Genomic DNA, 20,640 nt, shown 5'->3' on the forward strand with positions numbered 1-20,640 from the left:
CAGTTTGTTCACTCTCTCAGCTTCAGAGCCTTCTACTTAGAACTAAGTAGATATCAGCCTAAGCAGGAGGTGCGTTCAGGCCTCTTTTTTTTTTTTTTCTTCCTTGCAGCTTGATCTTCACTTTCATGACTCCTTACACCTTGCAGATGGACTTAGCCATAAACACAGTCGTAGGCCTGCGGCACCGGTACCCCGGGTTCTAGTCCCAGTCAGGGCTCCAGATTCTGTCCCAGTTGCTCCTCTTCCAGCCGAACTCTCTGCTGTGGCCCCGGAGTGCAGTGGAGGATGGCCCAGGTCCTTGGGCCCTGCACCCCATGGGAGACCAGGAGAAGCACCTGGCTCCTGGCTTCGGATCGGCACAGCACGCCGGCCACAACGTGCAGGCCATAGCGGCCACTTGGGGGGTGAACCAACGGAAAAAGGAAGACCTTCCTCTCTGTCTAACTCTGCCTGTCAAAAAAAAAAAAAAAAAAAACAAAAACAAAAACAAGGTCGTTCATGTACGCAATGAAACAGTTGAGGAGGAGCTCTGGCCATCTCCCAAACTGTTCGTTAGCAATTATCCTGTGTTGAAATGCTGCCCACATGAAAGTTTCTCCATTGGGAAAGAGACTTGTTGGACTCTCGCAGGAGTACAAGACAGCTGGCAGAGAGCTTGATGGCAATACCAAGGAGACTTAGCTAAGGAGTGGTTTCAGTGGAATCTCACAAGTTGAAAAAAAAAATGTATTTGAGTTATACACAATTTTTTTAAAGTAGAGAAATAAATGGGTAGGGAAATAAATGAGAGTACGAATTATAAGCAGGAACTTGATCAGCTAATCTGGCAAGGTTAGTAAAGCGTCTCATAGGGAATATTTTGGAACAAGGTGGTATAATAGAGAAAGTCAGATCTTTAAGATGGCCTAATTCCCATTCATTATTTTATTTCTATTCACCTTGATGAAAGAACTGGAAATGGGAAAAAAATACAAATACCAATTAGTGCCATCATAACCAAAATCTGAAAGCTATTGAGTGAGTAAGAGAAATCATGATACTGCTAAGCGGATGTTTTCAGCAGTGTGTAATTAACTTGTGTTCTCAAGGAGGGGGAGAAGACTTGGAGAAAAGTGGTCCAGGCCCAGAAAATGCGGCACTTGAAACATGAAGGTGGCGAGAGTCTTCACCTTTCCACAGTGAACAGTGTTCTTTCTATTCAAAATCATCATGAAATTGAGCAGGAGGAATCAAGCAATTCTTGTGCACTTCAAACACATCTAGTCCCCCCCCCCCCCTGTTTTTCTCCTGAAAGTTTGGAGTGGGGGTGTCTGAGGCTCCTTAGCCTAAGTCTGCTCCTTTATAACGTGATAACACTTTACACGCATCGTGAAGTGATGCAGGGGATTAAATGGTAAAACTTTTTAGCATTTTATCTACTCATAAGAGTCACTCAATAAATCATAGTGGTGTGGTTATAGTCACTTTGTAATTTGGAAAAGATAATTCATACTATTTCCTTTATAATGTGATAACACGTTATGACAGATCCAATAGTTCTGTTTGTTAGAGTTGCTTTTTTATTGTTCTCATGCTGTATTAAAATTTCAACTCAAAGATTGATCAGGATTCATTTAGTGGTTGCATTAAATTAGTGCTAGGAAAAAAAGCATAAACATTTCTACAGACAACCTCTTAGCATCATAAAATTAACATTGTCAGTTTAGCTCTAACATCTGCAGGGATAATAACAGTCTATGGCTACGAAAATCATTTAAAAGTTAAAAATGTGAATAGAGGCCTGATTAGGAAAATTGGAGGAAAAGAACATAATTGAGTTAGAGATCCATTTGCGCCACATCCCAGTGCCTTTTGTTAGGAAACATACTTTTGATGGCATGCGACCACTAAGTTTTCTATTATTTTCAAAACAGCACTGTTCACTGCTAAGAAATCAGTTCATGATTTTATATAGAATAAGTGCAAAGTAAGAATCTTAAAATTGATATATTGTATTGCAACATGCAGAGAAGAGATTGTAAATACTGAGACATTATGGCAAGTTTCATTCCCAGATTAGGAAACAAAAAAGTTATATTATACTTGCTCTAAAGCTTGTTTAAAAAGAAAGCTACAACTGTTAAGAGAAATATCAGGCACTTAGAAGAAGAGTATGAACTGTTGGCAGAATTATAAGACAACATTTTTGGCATCACCCAATTACTATCACATTTGTCTAGCTGCAGATTTTTTGCGTTACGCAGGAATGAAACCAGTTACGGTCAGAGTATGAGGCAGTCCTTGGAACTTTTGTAATGCATACACGAAATGATATGGTCACCAGAGTGTGATCTGTTCCTCATGGAAAGGCCATGCAATGGATCCAGAGGGTTATTCAGGCCATTGTGTGTGAACTGTGTGGTAGCCTAGAAAGGCTGATTCTCCAGTTCAGTACCAATGGAATTAAAGTTTTATGCACAACAAGTAGAAAATTATGCATGTCACTAGATGTTGCTTTGGTAAAGGAGTAAAAATGCTGGTTAACAAAATACTGGATTGTCTTTGATTTGGTTTAATAAACATCTTACTAGAAAAATTTAAAAGCTTTTTTATAATTTTAAGCATTTACACGAGAGAGAAAACAGGAGAAAGATTGATGAGTGGCATTGTTCATCACCCCTTTGACCTATCTTGTTTTATCTCTCTTTTGTCTGTTTCCTGGGGCAGTTTAAGGAAAATCCAAAACGGGTATTTTCACACATAAATATTTCAGTGTATATCAATAACTTGTAAATGTCTTTACAATTATGCTTAGGGTCAGCATTTTGGCACAGTGAGCTTAAACTGTCGGCTGCAATGCTGACATCCCATTTAGGACTGCTAATTCAAGTCCTCGCTGCTCTGCTTCCAATCCAGCTCCCTGCTAATGTACCTGGGAAAGCAGCGGAGGATGGCCCACATACCAGGGCCCCTGTCACTCATGTGGGAGACCCAGATGGAGCTCTACAGGCTCCTGGCTTTACCCTGGATGAGCCCTGGCCACTGGGGCCATTTTGGGGTGAACCAGCAGATACAAGATATCTCTCTCTCGTTCATTGTGCTTTTAAATAAATAAATGAGTCTATTTAAAAAAATAAAATAAACTTATCCTTAACAACTTTTTTATTTGTTTTTTCCATTTATCTATTTGAGAGACAGAGAGAATTTCTATCTGTTGGTTACTCCCCGAATAACCACAATGGCTGGGGCTGGGCTAAGCTTTAGCCCAGAGCTGGAATGCAATCCAAATCTGCTATGTGTGGCAGGGACTCAGCTATCTGAGCCATCACTTGCTGCCTCCCAAGGTCTGCACTAGCAAGAGTCTGGAAGCAGGAGCTGGAGCCAACACTCAAACCCATGCATTTTTTATGTTTCTCAAATTGTTTTTACTTTAGAACTGCCCCAGATTTCTACAATATATCACTGACTTCAAGAAATAAGTTCAAATGTCCTGCAGTGTCCCACTTCATTTATACTCCATATACTCTATGAATAGGCAGTCAGATCAGAAATTTTATTAACATTTTATATTAGTATATTTGTCACACTCTATAAACTGCACCTAACTTTTCCAGTTTTTTCAATCCAAATTCCCTCTATTCCTCCTACCCCTCCCAGTCTTTGTAATCAATGTTTTGTGTTCATACTGAGGTGGATTTGTTTTTTGTTTTGTTTTTTAGCTCCCTCATATAAGGAGAATATACAGTATTTGTCTTCCTGTGTTTAGTTAATTCTACTTACATTCTTTCCTCGAGTTCCATCCATATTGCTGCACATGACAAGATTTCATTCATTCTTATGACTGAATGGGATTCCATTGTGTATATAAGCCATATTTTCTTTATCCATTCAACTTTAGCTGGTTCCCTATCTTGGTATTATGAACAATGCTGGAATAAACATGGTGGAGCTGATATCTCTTTACAGTGATTTCATGTCTTTTGTATTTATACCCAGCGGTGGGATTGTTGTATCATATAGCAGGTTCTCTTTAGTTTTTGGAGATATCTCCATACTGTTTTTTGCTAGTGGTTCTGCCATTTATCAGACAAAGAGTTAATGTCCAGAATATATCAGGAACTCAAAAAACTCAACCACAAAACCAACCAGTCCATCCGATTAAGAAAAGGGCAAAAGACCTGAATGGATAGTTTTCAGAAGAAATACAAATGGTCAACCAATGTATGAAAAAACGGTCCATATTGCTAGCCATCAGGGAAGTGCAAATCAAAACCACAGTGTTATCACTTCACTCCTATTAGGATGGCTGTTATCAAAACAGTAATAAATGCTGCTCAGGATGTGGAGAAAGGGCAAATTTTCGGCACTGTTGATGGGAATGTAAATTTGTATAAGCCAAAAATCTTATAGTTTCAGGGCCAGTCTTAATGGTGCAGTGGGTTAAGCCTCCCTTTGCGAGGCTGTCATACCATATCTAGTGCTAGTTTGTGTCCTGGCTGCTCTGCTTCCAATCTAGCATTCCTGCTGATACACCTACGAAAGCAACTGATGATGGCACAAATACATGGGTCCCTGCTACTTACATGGGAGACACAGATGGACCTTCTGGCTGCTGGCTTCTGCCTGGTCCAGCCCTAGCTGTTGCACCCATTTGAAGAGTGAACTAGCAGATAAAAGCTCTCTCTCTCTCTCTCTGACATTCAAATAGGTAAAAAGAATTTTTTAAGTTTATTTTAAATTTGTTTGAAAGGCAAAGTGACAGAGAGGAGAGAGAGAGATCTTCCATCTGTTAGTTAACTGCCCAAATGGCCACAATGGCTAGTGCTGGGCAGGTGGAAGCCAAGAACCTGGAGCTTCATCCGGTCTCCTATGTGGTACGGGGGCCCAAGAACTTGGGCCATTTTCTGCTGCCTTCTCAGGCACATCAGCAGGTAGTCAGATCAGAGGTAGAGCAGCCAGGACTCAAACTGGGCCCATATGGGATGTCTGTGTTGTAGGTAGAGGCTTAACCTGCTATATCCCCCCAATGAAATTTTTTAAAAGAAATTAGTTTAGCTTCAAATATGGATGGTTTTGTGTTCCCCTATTGCATTCATACCTGACAGTCATGCCTATTCCTGATGATAGTATTGGAATTTAGTACTTGACATCTTTGGCAGAGAGGATTTCAGGAATCCATGGTGGAGAAGTCGTGAGTCATGTAGGTTGCGTACAAGCTCTTTTTAGTATCATTAGCCTGTTAGGAAGAGACACCTCTAAATGGCTTTCTTGTTCCAAGACAGTCCTGCTATTTGTTTTTTTTTAAGCATTTCGCTTATTAAAATCAACTCAACAAACTCGAAAGAATAAAATCAATCCTGTCATCAAAAAGGTAACTTTGTACTGCCGTACTGTTACTGAAATTTGAATCATAAAGCCTAAAAAAGAAAAGACAATTCTTCGAAAATTTCATGGAAAACGTGTATTATGAAAAAAACCCTATACATGGACTTTGAATTTTGTTGCACCAAAGTAACCTTGTCTTTTCCTGTCATTTTCCACAAACTTTTGGAAGCAGCTTTATAGCCAGCTCTGACAAGGAGATGTCCGTTAATTTGCTGTATGAACTAACTCATAGAGGGATTTTTCCATTCAGCACCTGGGCGCTTGTCTTCACTGAAGGGCTGCCTTCCCAAGGGTCTGTGCTCAATTACAATAAGGGAAACTGGCATAAAGGTTGATGCTTCCTAATAAACAAAAATAAAGGATTCTGTTTTCTAAGGTTTCATTTGTTTGTTTGCTTATAGGAAGAAATCTTTCCTGTTTTCTGCTCTGTATGCTGCCTTTATATTTGGTGGGAGGCACCTAATGAACAAACGGGCGAAGTTTGAACTGAGGAAGCCGCTAGTGCTCTGGTCTCTGACCCTTGCAGTCTTCAGGTAGGTTTCCTTTCCCTTTTTTTCCTCTTAATAAAGTCATTCAATTTGATCAGAGAGCAGTTATGGGACATCTTACTCTATATCTGATATGTTTTGATTATTCAGTGCATTGATGGCATGGCATGAGAAAGAACATGAATTTGCAACCGGATTTGCCACGATCTACTCAAACTCTTCTTTTCTGAGTTCTCAAGTCATCTCTTTCTCTGTCTAATAATCCATGCCCTGATCCAGTTAGTGCAGTAATCCAATTCATCTGTTAGGACTAGAAACGATGTGTGACTTTCACTACTTTTGTTGCATAAATACATTTGTAGGGCTAAATGGAAAGCCACAGGAGGGAACTGTTGGAATCCGTTGGTTAGCAGAGTTCAGATGTCATAAGCATGCTGTTACTAATATTTAATCAAAAAAAATGGCACCCAGGCAGAGAAGGAGCAGGCTTTGTCTTTGTCAGCTCCACTAGACCAGAGAGCACTTTGGCTGTGCATCTCCAGTCACAACCTCCATCCCTGTTCCCTGACCCGACTCTCGAGCATGTGTGTATGTAGCTAGTTCTCAGTTTGCACCTTGCAGATCTCAACATAGAGCCTTTTAGGACCAAGCCTCGTCTCTCCAGACATAGCTGTCAGCCAACATGCAGACATATTCCTCCTGAGGCATTAAGGAGTGTTTCTAGTCATCATATTGATGTGCCGGCCATCACAAGACTAATCAGCATGCAGCTGGTGTCCAGCCATGTGCCAAAATTTACCTACTGCACTAACAACAAGACACCTGTTCTTGTGTTTTACTTGTCAAAAGCAGCACATGGCCGGCACCGCGGCTCACTTGGCTAATCCTCTGCCTGAGGCACTAGCACACCAGGTTCTAGTCCCAGTCAGGGCATGGATTCTGTCCTGGTTGCCCCTCTTCCAGTCCAGCTATCTGCAGTGGCCAGGGAGTGCAGTGGAGGATGGCCCAAGTGCTTGGGCCCTGCACCCGCATGGGAGACCAGGAGAGGCACCTGGCTCCTGGCTTCGGATCAGTGCGGTGCACCAGCCGCAGCGGCCATTGGAGGGTGAACCAACAGCAAAGGAAGACCTTTCTCTCTGTCTCTCTCACTGTCCACTCTGCCTGTCAAAAAAAAAAGGGGGGGGGACAGCACGTTTAGGGCTAAGCTTGGTGGAGCCGGGGGAGGGGCAAATTCTGATACACTATAGAACTATGAACTACAATTTTTATAGGTATTCATTTGTATTTTCTCATCTTCTATGGTAACTGTTCTGTTAAACAGAAACAGTTGGTATCATTAAAAAATGTCATTAGTCACTTACTGCTTCCTAATGATGATCAAGCAGGAATAGGATTTTGCCATTAAACTCTGGTAATTAATATAGATGCACTCTGTTAGATCCCTGCACAGAAACACCCCTGTTCTCACCACTTCTGAATACACTTTTTATTTCAGTGCACTTTGTAAGGTTGCATGTACCCATGCTGTGAATCTGTCACTAAATGCTGTTCCAGTGAAATCTATATCATATCATGATTCTGTAAAACAAAGTAGCATTTTATTTTAATTCATGTCTCTGGTTGACAAAGCTTGAGCCATATATGATAGTTAGAAATTTAAGAGGGACGTGATTTCTCTTCCAAGGAGGTCTTTCTGCATTTTACCAATTTTCCATTGTTCCCGGAGCCTTTATTTTTTTGTTATTTTAAACTTTAAGACATTTGAGAGTCAAAAGTGCACAATGGCCTGTGCACTGGTGACCCAGCTTAAAGGGTTTTCAGCTCTTGGCAATTCACGTTTCCTCTTTACCCTGCAGAGTCCCCCTTACCACCACATGATGCAGGCAATAATTCTGAAAGAAACGATACCATGGCTGAAACTTAAGTGCTCTTTTGTGGAAAAAAAAATGAAAACTTTATCATTGTCTTCTAATAATTGTCTCATTAGTCATAAAAACTAACAATTAGACTTTTTCATGAAATGTTTAAATCTTTCCTGTTGTCTCTTAAATGATTTTTAAGTTAATCATTAAGATTCTTATCAAATAAAATCTGTAGGGATTTCCATTTATCTTTCTTTTAACTTGGAGTGTTCTTCATTTTCTCTCCTTCTGTCTCTTCCTCTGATAACCAACCTCTTGAAGACACCAAACCATTTAGTCTGTTGTTTCGCCGCACTGGGTTTGGCTTCATTGCCTTCTTCTAAACCCTGTATTTCATGTTTTTAAAAATCTTTGTTAAGCTTTATGAAACGGGATTTACCAAGGGAATTGGCTCGTGTGTGCCCAGTATGTTTTGAATTGGTAGGTAGATCTAGAAGGGTGGTTAAATTTAGGCTTAATACTTGACAAGACTTTCTGTAAGAAGAAATTTGCTTTCATCAGCTCTTTAGTTCTTTTGAAATATTCATGGTTTTGGTAAAATCTGAATAAATGCTTGATTCTTTGCCCATATTTGCCATTTAAAAAAATTGTTTAACTGCCCATGGGCAATAAAGTTTATTCTCTTAAGTATTATGACAAACTCATGAATTTATACTTTCTATGTGTCAGTGATTTTGAGTTAAATTTGATTTTTGATATTTTATAGTCTAGAACTACTCTTTCTGATGCTGGTGTCTTTTTGTGTTTTTGTATGGGAAGATGTTCCAAACTCACCAACCCACAGTTCTGTTGTTCAGAACTGGGATCAGCCATTCTCCAAACAGCCCTAGTTCCTTTTGGGGGTGGCAGATAATATTTAAAACCATTCTGAATACTGCGGGTGGTAGATGGTGCTTTTTTGTTATTTGTAAGCCTTTCAGAAATGGAAACTTATTTTTTTAAAAGAAATATATCCAAAGTTGATACTGCTACCTCCAATTCAAATTTAAGTCGAGAAAAGCTTTACTTAACTAACCTCTTATTTCTCCTCCCATTCATGCCAGCTCTACCTGCAATGCCACAGAGTAACCCCCTTGATCCTGATATTGTGAACAAGATTTTGGAAAACATTGATATTAGAAGGTCCATTGCCACCCACAGGAGCTCTGATTCTGCCCTCCACACTTCAGTAGTCATGCAATCATTAGCAGTAGGTCATAGAGGAGTTTTATGACATGCTACTTTGTTAGCATTGTCTTTGTTTCTAGCTATCTGAGACTGGAATCTGCCAGGTGGGATCCGCCTAGTCTCAAACCACAGAAATAGGACAGGAAATGAATCTCTTAACTCCTATTGAAAAATCAAGAGCAGGAGCAGGGGTATGGCTCAGTTGTGTCCTACACTGAGTGCCGGGGTTGAAGTCCAGGCTCTGCTCCTATTCCTGCTTCCTGATAATGCACACTCCAGAAGGCAGTGGTGACAGCTCAAGTAGCTGGATCTCTGCTACATAAGTGGAAGACCTGAGTTCAGTTATTTGCTCATAGCTTTAGCCTGACTTTGGTACCAATTGGTGCAGGCATTTGGGGAGTGAGAGTAGATGGATGCTGCCCTTTTTTTCAGTCTGTCAGTCTCTCAGATAAACAAGTAAATAAGTAAATCAATCAATAAAAATTTTTGAAAAGAAAAACCTGAGCAATAATAAAAATAAGAAATGACAACTTTCTGTTCTTTGAAAGTAAGATAGAGTACGTAAGCAGGAGTCTGTACATATTGGCCTTCTCTGGGTGATCTTGGTTTCATGCCCATTCTCTCAGTGTTATTAATAGTCACTCCCCACTCACTCTAAAAATGGCCCAACTTAAATGATAAATCAAATGATATTCTGTATGTAACACACTGAGAAATTATATTGGCTTCATAAAACAGCAAAAGTCAGAAAACCAGTGACCACTTGCGAGCTTGTAGCTTACACATCTTCATTTTTCATATTGACCCTCTCATCCAGTTTCATCTCCTGTCTACATTTCTGAACATTTGACTCATCGTTACTCAAATTTAAAACCAGATTCATTTTTATTTCCCCTTATCAAAATTTATCTCACCCTAGTAAACATCTTTTAAGTCTTCAAAAGCTTTTATTTGCAAATAACTCTCATTGAACCAGTCACCAACTTGGATTTATTCTCTTTTTAACATCTTAGGTATCTGTCTTACTTCCTCATTTCCTCCCCAAAAATTCCAGTCCTGGTTTGCATTACTTCACATCTTCAGTATTGTAATAACCTATCAGTGTCCCTCAAATGCTTTCTCCAGCCAAGCTTTCCTGCATGCATCAACAGGGAGCTGGGTCAGAGGCGGAGCAGCCAGGACTCAAACCAGCCAACTTAATACGATGTGCCACAAACGCCAGCCCCAAGGGCAGGGATTTTGATCTACTTGATTTCCTGGTGTGTCTCTAGTGTCCAAGTGGGTACTTAACAAATATTTCTTTGTAAAAATTGAATAAAGGAGATGAAGAGAGGAAACTTATTAACAATGGTCTACATTTCTTTCCAAATGGAGAAATAGAGACATGTTTCCATTTTTCTCTGGAATCCAGGGACTCACTACTGGGAGTTTCTGGTATTTCTAAGAAAATAATAATGAATTAAGTAAGTGCATGATATTTCTGCCTTTTAAAGTTAAAAATGTCCCAGAAGGAGGGAGAATCCCGATGCGCTGTGAATGGGGGCTTACTGGTGAGAAGCCCAGAAATGTCCCTCTACTTTGCAAATGGTGCTGTGGGCGTCGGTCACGGGAGACAGATCTGGCCTGTCCTTTGCTTGGCTGTTGCTGATCAGCACTGACCTGAAGGTCATCCTGTTTCTGCAGACTTGCTGAGACCAGTGTCAGTGTGGTGTGTGCAAACACGACAAAGAACTGCAGGTTTCTGTACGCGTAGACACAGGACAGCTTCTCATTCTCCTCATATGTTCCATGGACTTGACAAGCTTTGCATATTTACTGTTGGAAAAGCTATCCACCAGTTATGTGTTTATTAAACACTTTCCTTTTACAGTTATATTAGTGAGGATTTTCTGTGCAGGAAAACTGAAAACCACAGAAAAGCTCACACTCCAAGTCTTTAATATCACTCCCCACAGATATTTACTGTTAAAATGTTTTTATCATCAGTTTAATTATCTATAATACAGTCCATACATCTGAGTTCAGAACAAATATGACTTCCATAATATCTTGATCTTACAGGTGCTGTAACAACTTGAAACAGCTGACATGTAAGATTTTTTTTTTTTTAAGATTTTATTTATTTGACTGGTAGAGTTACAGACAGTGAGAGGGAGAGACAGAGAGGAAGGTCTTCCTTCCATTGGTTCACTCCCCAGATGGCCGCAATGGCCAGAGCTGTGCAGATCCGAAGCCAGGAGCCAGGAGCTTCTTCCAGGTCTCCAATGCGGGTACAGGGGCCCAAGCACTTGGGCCATCTTTTATTTCTTTCCCAGGCCATAGCAGAGAGCTGGATTGGAAGAGGGGCAGCTGAGACTCGAACCAGTGCACATAGGGGATGCTGGCACCACAGGTGGATGATTAACCTACTGTGTCACGGCGCCAGTCCCATAAGATGTTTTAAATCATTTTACCATGCTTATTTAAATAGCTGGAATTCTATAGCTTTCCTGAAACTTGGTTGAAAAATAGCATGACTGTTCTAGACGAGTTGTAAGATAATTGAGGGTGTAAGTTTAATGACACCTGTAGCATTTGTTAATTGTTTTGAATTAAGAATGAGTTAGGGATCACAGTCTCACTTTGAAATTCCTTAAAGGATCCTTCTTGCTTAGCAGCGTTTGCTTTGATTGTGTGTCCTTAGCTATAGGAATTTGAACTAGAAAATGGATACTTTAAAAAACCCTTCAGGGGTTGGCCATCTGTGGTACAGTGGGTTAAGCCACCACCTGCGACCCCAGCATCTTGTGTGGGTGTTGGTTCAAGTCCTAGCTGCTCCATTTCTGATCCAGCTCCCTGCTAATTCACCTGGAAAAGCAGCTAAAGGTGTCCCAAATGCTTGGGTCCCTACACCCACGCAGGAGAATCAGATGGAGCTCCAGGCTTCTGGCTTCAGCTTGGCCCAGTCCTGGATGTTGTGGCCATTTGGGGAGTGAACCAGTGGATGCAGGATCTCTCTCCCTTTCTCTCTCTGTAATTCTGCCTCAAATGAACAAGTAAATCTTTAACAAAAACCAAATCCTTCAGATCTAAGGAATGAACATTTTATGAAATTTCCTAACTACATAATCTGGAAGGTATTAAATGATGCTGATATTATTATTGAGCTAAAGTAACCGCAGTGGTAGATTGGCAGGTGAAAACATTAAAATAAATAAAATAGCTTAGAAAAGTACTAGGAGTTTTTATCCTAGAGGTTACCATTAATGAGCAGAGAATTAGATGACACTTCCTTGTTAGTCTGGTTGTCCTCAAGATATGGAGTTGAGTGGAGCAAGTAGGAAAGAAATGGGTCAGGATTTGGTGGAGAAACACTGGTCATGCACCCTCTCTGCTGCTGTTAAATCAATGAAAACCTCACTCCTGAATATAATGCCTTTCACATGTGAAATAACTCTTGCAGGTTGCTTACAATCCCAGCATTGAAAGTATTGACAACTCTTTCGTGAAATCTCTATTTTTATTCTGTTTCCACCAAGAGCTTCAAATAGTAATTGCTCATCTATTTTTGATGATGCTGTTGTACTGACAGGTGGCCCACATCTCACTTAGTCTTGCATAAGGCAGAGGAAGCCCAGTTTTCCTCCCCTGCAACCAGCAATTCTTCTAGCCAGTGCTGCCAGTAGGTGGTTTCGGCTAATTGGTAACTAGGTCTCCCTGGAATTCATTTCCTACCATTTGTTTCAAGGAATTTCACTTGTGCGAGTTGGTGTGGACTGTTTGATCCCTTCTTAGTATCACTTCTCACTAAATTGTTGTGCTTTCTGGAGGCTGTGCTGTGCAAGCAGTCATCACTATGCATTATCATTTTGTAGTTCTTAGAATTTTCAGAGCCCTGTGGTTTTGACCTCAGTCTATGTAATTAAAATGATTGATTTGGGACATAATACTTCATTGCTCACACACCACAGTTTTCTAACAACATAATAAAGCAATGATTTCCTATTACTGCTTTCATTGAATTGCTAAGAGTACAATGGTAGAGAAGTAGGTGGCTTTTTATATATTTTTTTGTTGTTTTGAGATGTAGATGAATGTCATTGACTTAGTGAATATGCAGCTGCAAGAGATTGTTAATTGATTCCTGGTATCTCTATTAACCCAGAGCTGGAGCAGAAAATTTCAATACAGCTTAATAGAATGCTTTATGTTTTGCAGAAATTTTGAATCATTAGCTATTCAGAGCTGTCTTATCCAGGAGCCAAGGATTTGGGTTCTCTGAAAGGATTTAGCTTTAAATTGGAGTTTATACTAGCTTGCTGCAACACACACACACACACACACACACTGTCTAGGACAAGGCTGCAGAGCTGAAGAGAGAAGAAATGGGAAGAAAATCTAGTTTCCAACTTTCATAAGAATGTAGTTAAAACTGAAAATTTTCCAGTCTCAAGTGAACAGCCTGGCTCTGGCTCTTTCTGTCCCATATATTTTTGCTGAAACCAAACCCATTTTTTTCATCACATCTCTAGAGACAGAATCATACTTGAGTGTTCACTGATTGGCACCTCTAGGATGTATATGCAATTCTGTCCTCCTTATGGCCATAGGTTCTTAATTTCATAGCGTAGAGACAGGTAAAAGTGGTTTTTTTTTTTTAAGTTTTTTCATTTTTTTAACATGTTAAGATTTATTTAAGGTGAATAAATTTCGTGTATTTCATATATACAAATTTAGGAGCAAAGTGACACTTCCTACCCCACCCCAGCTTTCATCTGCCCACTCTCCCACCCTATCCCTTCTTTCTTATTTTTAATTTTTATAATGACATACTTTCAGTTTCTTTTATAATCAAAAGATTAACCCTCCACTAAGTAAAGAATTCAACAAGTAGTAAGAAGAAGAAAACACTGTTCTACAACAGTAGAGACAATGGCTGTAAACAATAATCCATTCTCAAAAATGTCAGTTTCACGTCTACATTACATTTTTTTTGTACTCTATTAGTTAGAGTTACAACAGATCAGGGGAAACATGTGGCATTTGTCTTTTTGGGACTTGCTTATTTCACTTAGTAAGGTTTCCAGTATCATAAGACAGGATTTCATTTATTCACAGCTGAGTAATAGTCTATATATAGCACATTTTCTTTATCACATCTTAGCTATTGTGAATTGAGCTGCAGTAAACATGCAGTAAACAAAACTTTTTTTGTTTTGTTGTTGTTGTTTTTGACAGGCAGAGTTAGATAGTGAGAGAGACAGAGAGAAAGGTCTTCCTTCCGTTGGTTCACTCCCCAAATGACCGCTACGGCTGGCGCGCTGCGCCAATCCGAAGCCAGGAGCCAGGTGCTTCCTCCTGGTCTCCCATGCGGGTGCAGGGCCCAAGCCCTTGGGCCATCCTCCACTGCACTCCCGGGCCACAGCAGAGAGCTGGCCTGGAAGAGGAGCAACCGGGACAGAATCCGGCGCCCCGACCGGGACTAGAATTCAGGGTGCCGGAGCCACAGGCGGAGAATTAGCCTAGTAAGCCGCGGCACTGGCCACAGATAACTCTTTAATCTGCTGATTTCATTTCCTTGGGGTAAATTTCCAGGCGCGGGATGGCTGGGTCATATGGTAGATCTATTTTCAGCTTTCTGAGGTATCTACATACTATCTTCCACAATGACTATATTAATTTTCATTCCCATCAACAGTGGATTAGGGAACCTTTTTCCCCACATCCTCACCAGCTTTTATTGTTTTTTGATTCCAGTGTGAAAGCCATTCTAACTGGGGTGAGTTGAATCCTCATTATGGTTTCAATTTACATTTCCCTGATGCCTTGTGATCCTGAGCACTTTTTCATGTGTCTGTTGACCATTTGGTTTTATCTTTTGAAAAATGCCTACCCAAGCCACTTGCCTTATTATTAAAATTAAAGGCAAATACACATTTTCCTGCCTCATATGTTTCTTTCTTGTTGTACATTGACTATTTCCACTTCCTTCCATCTTTACTTGACCCGTGAATATTTTATTGATCCTCTTTCTGCCATCCCTTTATAATACACTCTGCACTTCTTTCTTCAAGTTCACATGCACAGGATAAGATTGCAGAGAGAATTGGATCTGAATCTAATGGTGAACCATGAAAGCCCAATGTTCTTTGACTTTCAAGAGAACTGCCTCGTGTGGCCAGGTGCAGAGGAGCTGGGCCATGTCTGTTCTCCTGCATCCCGAGCCCCCCCACACCGTGTGATTCAGTGATTTCTCAAGGCAATCAGTGATTGGGTGCTGCATCTTGCAAGCCATATGTGGTAATCAGATGTGTAGAATACTCTTGGTGATAATGGGCAGAAGTTACATCCTTTATGAGTGGTGGTTGAGACATATGTAAAGAGATCATTTAGATCATATTCCACTTCCACTTTTCTTTCTCAGCATCGGCCCAGACTACTCCTGACCATTACTGGCACTTCAGGAATAAACTAGTGCATGACCATTTTCTCTGTCTGCATCTCTATCTCTTCCTTTCAATTTTTTTAAGGTAAATAAATAGTTTTCATCTATTATAATTGCTGATGAATTTATTAAAAAGAAACCTGTAACATGTTCTATAAATCCTAAATAGAATTAAAATATTCATTAAAAAGGGGCCAGCACTGTGGTGCAGTGGGTTAACACCCGGGCCTGAAGCACAGCTTGCCATATGGGCACTGGTTTGAGACCCGGCTGCCCCACATCCGATCCAGATCTCTGCTGTGGCCTGGGAATGCAGTGGAGGATGGCCCATGTGCTTGGGCCCCTGCACCCATGTGGGAGATCCGGAGGAAGCTCCTGGCTCCTGGCTTCGGATCTGCACAGCTCCGGCCGTTGTGGCCAATTGGGAAGTGAACCATCTGATAGAAGACCTCTCTCTCTCTCTCTCTCTCTCTCTCTCTCTCTCTGCCTCTCCTCTCTCTGTGTAACTCTGACTTTCAAATAAATAAATACATCTTTTAAAAAAATCTTCATTAAAAGTTTAGTAAAACTATATATTTGTAAGTTTTTTTCAGAAAGGCTGGAATCCAAAAAAAAAAAAAAAAGCAAAACAACCAAATTGACTCTGCTTACAAAGGACAAAATGAGCAAACTTTTGACTAAACAAAGCTACAAGAAATCCCTTTGATTAGAAGTATTGTAGATATTAAGAGTCATTTAAATTCATTCTTCATCCCACCATGAATCTTTTTGTTCCTTAACCTAAAAGTGTAGCTGTGGTTTAATTAAGTATGTGGACAAGGTGAAGGTAAATCTCTTTGCGGTGACAGTAAGGACAGGTGCACACTAAGAAACCCATTGAGACACTGGCAGACACAGGTCTGTTGCCAGGGTCGGTGGGGCTTGGAAACCTTCCGGAAGTCTTTCCTTGTTTCCTATATTGGATCAAGTCCAAGCGTGAGAATAATTACTCTTTAGAGCTGCCAAGTTGTCAGGCCATTCAAATGACTCTGGACTTGGAAAAAATTATGAGTCAAGGTGCAAGACTAGTGTCTGAAATCTATAAGAGCTATTTCTAAAGGAGTGATTTGCTCAGAAGTGGTCTGTTTGCTTTGACTACTAAGAATGCAATATAGAGAACAATCTAATCAAAACCACAGAAAATCTGGCTCATCCACTCCTAGGCTGCCGCAGTAATAAAAGGGTTGAGGATTTCAGTTAGGCCAACTTTTGACTGTTAGGTAATTCATCAAGCCCTCCCCACAGGTGGGCGCCAGGGTGGAGGGAGTGGAAACTCTCAATATTGAATCAAAGGTGTTTATTGTTCAGAAAATTCTTCTTCCAAAAAGTAGGCCCTGGTTTAAAGTTGAACAGGCTCCATCTATTGAAAACAGAAAGTTACAGATTTTCCTCTGAATTTCCAAACCTGAAAACCCATTTAGATGGCATATCTAATTGATATAGCCCCTGTCTCACTCTTCCTCACAGCAGTCCTACGAAGAGAATGCTAGTAAAGTGGGGTCACATTTTTAGAAATGGAGAAGTCCCTTGAATATTTGAAAATAATGAAGTATTTCAGTACTTTCACAAATCAAGATGGAAAAACTTTGCTGTGGGGCTGGCGCAAGTGCCACTTGTAGGCCACTTGCATCAAAATCTGGAATGGTGATTAAGAATTCCCATTTCAGGATCCTCCCTCAAAGCTACTAAATTGGAGCCGCTGGAATAGGTTCTGGTGTGGGGTGACTATAATTCACAATAACCTATTTTATAGTTTGCTCAGAATTACAAGAAAGCTTGTAGTTTCCAAACATAAAGAAATGTAAAGAGATGAAAATGCTCATCACCCTGATTTGATCAGTACACGTTGTATACAGGTATTGGAATATCCATCAGTAGGAGGGGCCTTCAAAGTGTTTGCAGGAAATGCAGAGTTTGAAAAAACTGTGGGTCTGTGAAATGTTGGTACCAAAATAAACTAATCTTTTTAATCTTTTTTGAAGCACCCTCACATGTACAATTGCACATTGATTAAATACAGGTAAATAAGAAAAAATGTAAAAGTTGAACCTATAAAGTCTTCAGAAGATTAATATGAATAAAAACATTAGAGCCCCTGAAGGTGGAGCCTGGAAGCCTGCGTGTTCTGCGATTTGCCGTCCGGTAAAATTTCCTTAGTATTCCGGGACTTCTGTGTCCCTCAGATAGGACTCTTCCCCCCACCCCAGAGTCAGGGCCTCCTTCATGAACCGTCCCTACTGAACAGCTAAAGGCCATCAGGATGTGTTCAGCAGGTGACAAGCACAGTGCATGGTGTGCCGCTCTGGGTATCAGACTGTGTCTCTGGACTGCTCGGCATACTTGCTCCTTACTCGTGTATTTCTTAGTGTGTTTCTGACATTCTACAGCCATCTTCTCCCCCATCATGGACTACTAACTGGAGACTTGCACCTGAGATAGCATCACTGCGCTGGTGACCTTTCACTTCAGGAAGTAACTATCTAAGTGGGCTTCCTTCTTAGCCTAATGTCATCTCTGCAGAGCCATGAGAGGCACAGCAACCCCAAAATAGCATCTAATCCCCCTCCTGTGACATCCTATGAGGGCAATGTCTCCAGGACACCACACGCCCCTCCAAACACATGCACATGTAAGTTTCCCATCTCTTCAAGTCCTTGTTTCATTAGTCTACATGTGCCTTCCTAGATGTTCTGTCTACCTCAAATTCAACATAGTTCAAAATGGAGTTTGTTGTTGTTGTTGTTTGTTTTTTGACAGGTAGAGTTACAGACAGTCAGAGAGACAGAGAGAAAGGTCTTCCTTCCGTTGGTTCACTCCCCAAATGGCTGCTACGGCCGGAGCTACGCCGATCCGAAGCCAGGAGCCAAGTGCTTCCTCCCTGTCTCCCACGTGGGTGCAGGGCCCAAGCACTTGGGCCATCCTCCACTGCCTTCCCAGGCCGCAGCAGAGAGCTGGATTGGAAGAGGAGCAGCCGGGACTAGAACCCAGTGCCCATATGGGATGCCGGTGCTACAGGTGGAGATTAACCAAGTGAGCCACGGCGCCGGCCCCCAAAGTGGAGTTTTATAAAACGGTTTTTAGCCAGTCCTATCAACTCCCCATGAGACCAAAATGCATATCCATTGTCACCATGTACTAGCTACCATCATTTGCTTTGGAAGTGAGAGATAAAGTATCTTTCTAAATGTCCTCTCTGACCACTTATATTACAATAATAATAAAAATTTACTAACATTATCATTATGCATATTTGTTACTAATATTATAGTGTAGTCCATTTTCCATATAGCAGCCTATGTTATCTTCAAAAAATATAGGTCATATTATGTAACTCTCCTGGTTAGCTCCTACCAGTGGTGTTTGCATTTGATCTAGCCAGTTACGTTGCTAGTTGCCCATGTCCCATATTGAAGTGCCTTGGTTTGAGTCTGAACTCCACTCCAAATTCCAGCTTCCAGCTAGTACAGTTCCAGGGAGGTGGCAGCTGATGGCTGAAATAATTGTGTTCCTGCCACCCACATGAGAGATCGCTGTTGCATTCCTGGCTTTAGTTTTGTTGTGACTCAGCCTTGGGTATTGTGGGCATCTGAGAGCTCAGTCTCTGTCTCTTTGCCTCTCAAATAAAGTACTTAATTATTTTTTTAGAGGTTCATTTTATTCTTTATTTGAAAGTCAGAGTTACACAGAGAAGGAGAGGCAGAGAGAGAGAGGTCTTCCGTCCACTGGTTCACTCCCCAACTGGCCACAACAGCCGGAGTTGTGCTGATCCAAAGCCAGGAGCTAGGAGCTTCTTCCCGGTCTCCCATGAGGGTGCAGGGGCCTAAGGACCTGGGCCATCTTCTACTGCTTTCCCAGGCCACAGCAGAGAGCTGGATCAGAAGCAGAGCAGCCAGGACGCGAACCCATGTAGGACAGAGGCACTGCAAGCGGTGGCTTCACCTACCCACTATGCCACAGTGCCAATCCCAGTACTTATTTTTCAAAACCAATCCTTCCAATGCTTGTACAGTGCAGTTAGGGTAAAATGAGTTGTATTATTTTTAATTATTAATATTTCTATCTCTGTGACCTATAGAATCCTGAACTGTCCTGAAAGTTCTGGTCCTCACCTATGGCTCACCTGTTAAACTGCATCTCATTCCAGCCCTGACAGCACCAGCTTCGCTGGTCTCGGATGTCCAACATGCCCAGTTTATTCATGCTTTGCAAGTTTGTCAGTTTCCCTGATAGGTATGTTCTTCTCTAGATCCTGCTGGAGTGACTCCTTTCATTTGTCCATTTTCAGATTACGTGTTACCTCTTCTGAGATTCCTTGTCATCTCAGTAGAAGACCTCCCTGCCCTTGTCCTTAAACACTGTCACTCACCCCATTTTATCATTATGACACTTACCACTCCCTGAAACTATTATGCGATTTTTTAATGTATTTGTGATTCTCTTCTAGAATATAGACTTTGTGAAAATAGATTTCTTGCATCTATATCTTTTTTTAAAAAGATTTATTTATTTATTTGAAAGGCAGAGTTATGGGGCGGGGCGGGGGAGAGGAGAGGGTGAAAGAGAGAGAGAGACCCTCTCCAACCACTGATTCACTCCCCAAATGGCTGCAACAACCAGTGTTGGGCCAGGCCAAAGCCAGAAACCAGGAGCTTCATCCAGGTCTCTTGCTCAGATGCAGGGGCCCAAACACTTGGCCCCTCCTCTGCTGCTTTCCCAGGTGCATTAGCAGGGAGCTGGATCTGAAGTGGAGCAACTGGGACTCAAGTTGGCACCTATATGTGATGCTGGCACTGCAGGTGATGGCTTAACCTGCTGTGCTACAATGCCAACCCCTTTTCTTTACTTAATCCCTTGATACTAAAAATAACCTAATATATAGTGGCACAGAGTAAATTCTTTTAAGCGAATTAAGCCAAACAGTAACAATTTACTTTATCAGAATCAGATTTGCTCAGGTGGGAGCCTAGCTTCTTGTCTCCATATTCAGGGAAGTGTCACTAGTTCTGCTATTTACATGTAACAATACCTGAAAGGCCACCTTAATTTGAGATTTCCTTGGAGTTGCCAAAAAGATTTGTGGATGTCGATTGAGTCCAAATGAAAAGTTGATACAGCTTGTCATATGTAGTTAAATATGATGAATTATGGAGGACAGTTCTGGTTTCAGCCACATCCTCTCTTGTACTTTGTAGCAAGGTCCAGGATCCTTGCACTAAGGTTTACTCTTTTCAGCACT

At 41.1% G+C, this 20,640-nt stretch overlaps 1 protein-coding gene across 6 annotated transcripts in view; it reads left to right on the forward strand.

Annotated features, from left to right (window-relative positions):
- ELOVL6 (ELOVL fatty acid elongase 6) overlaps nt 1-20,640 on the forward strand; it is a 131,146-nt gene that overhangs the window by 90,579 nt on the left and 19,927 nt on the right. For 3 of the 6 annotated variants that reach the window (XM_008267482.4, XM_002717122.5, XM_051819517.2), the window contains exon 3: nt 5,766-5,897. The exons of the other annotated variants lie outside the window; for them this stretch is intronic. In XM_008267482.4, coding sequence (XP_008265704.1) covers nt 5,766-5,897 — 132 coding nt within the window. The remainder of the gene's footprint in view (nt 1-5,765; nt 5,898-20,640) is intronic. 6 annotated transcript variants of the gene reach the window in all.

The sequence above is a fragment of the Oryctolagus cuniculus genome, chromosome 8 (assembly GCF_964237555.1).
Source record: "Oryctolagus cuniculus chromosome 8, mOryCun1.1, whole genome shotgun sequence".
Classification (NCBI taxonomy): domain Eukaryota; kingdom Metazoa; phylum Chordata; class Mammalia; order Lagomorpha; family Leporidae; genus Oryctolagus; species Oryctolagus cuniculus.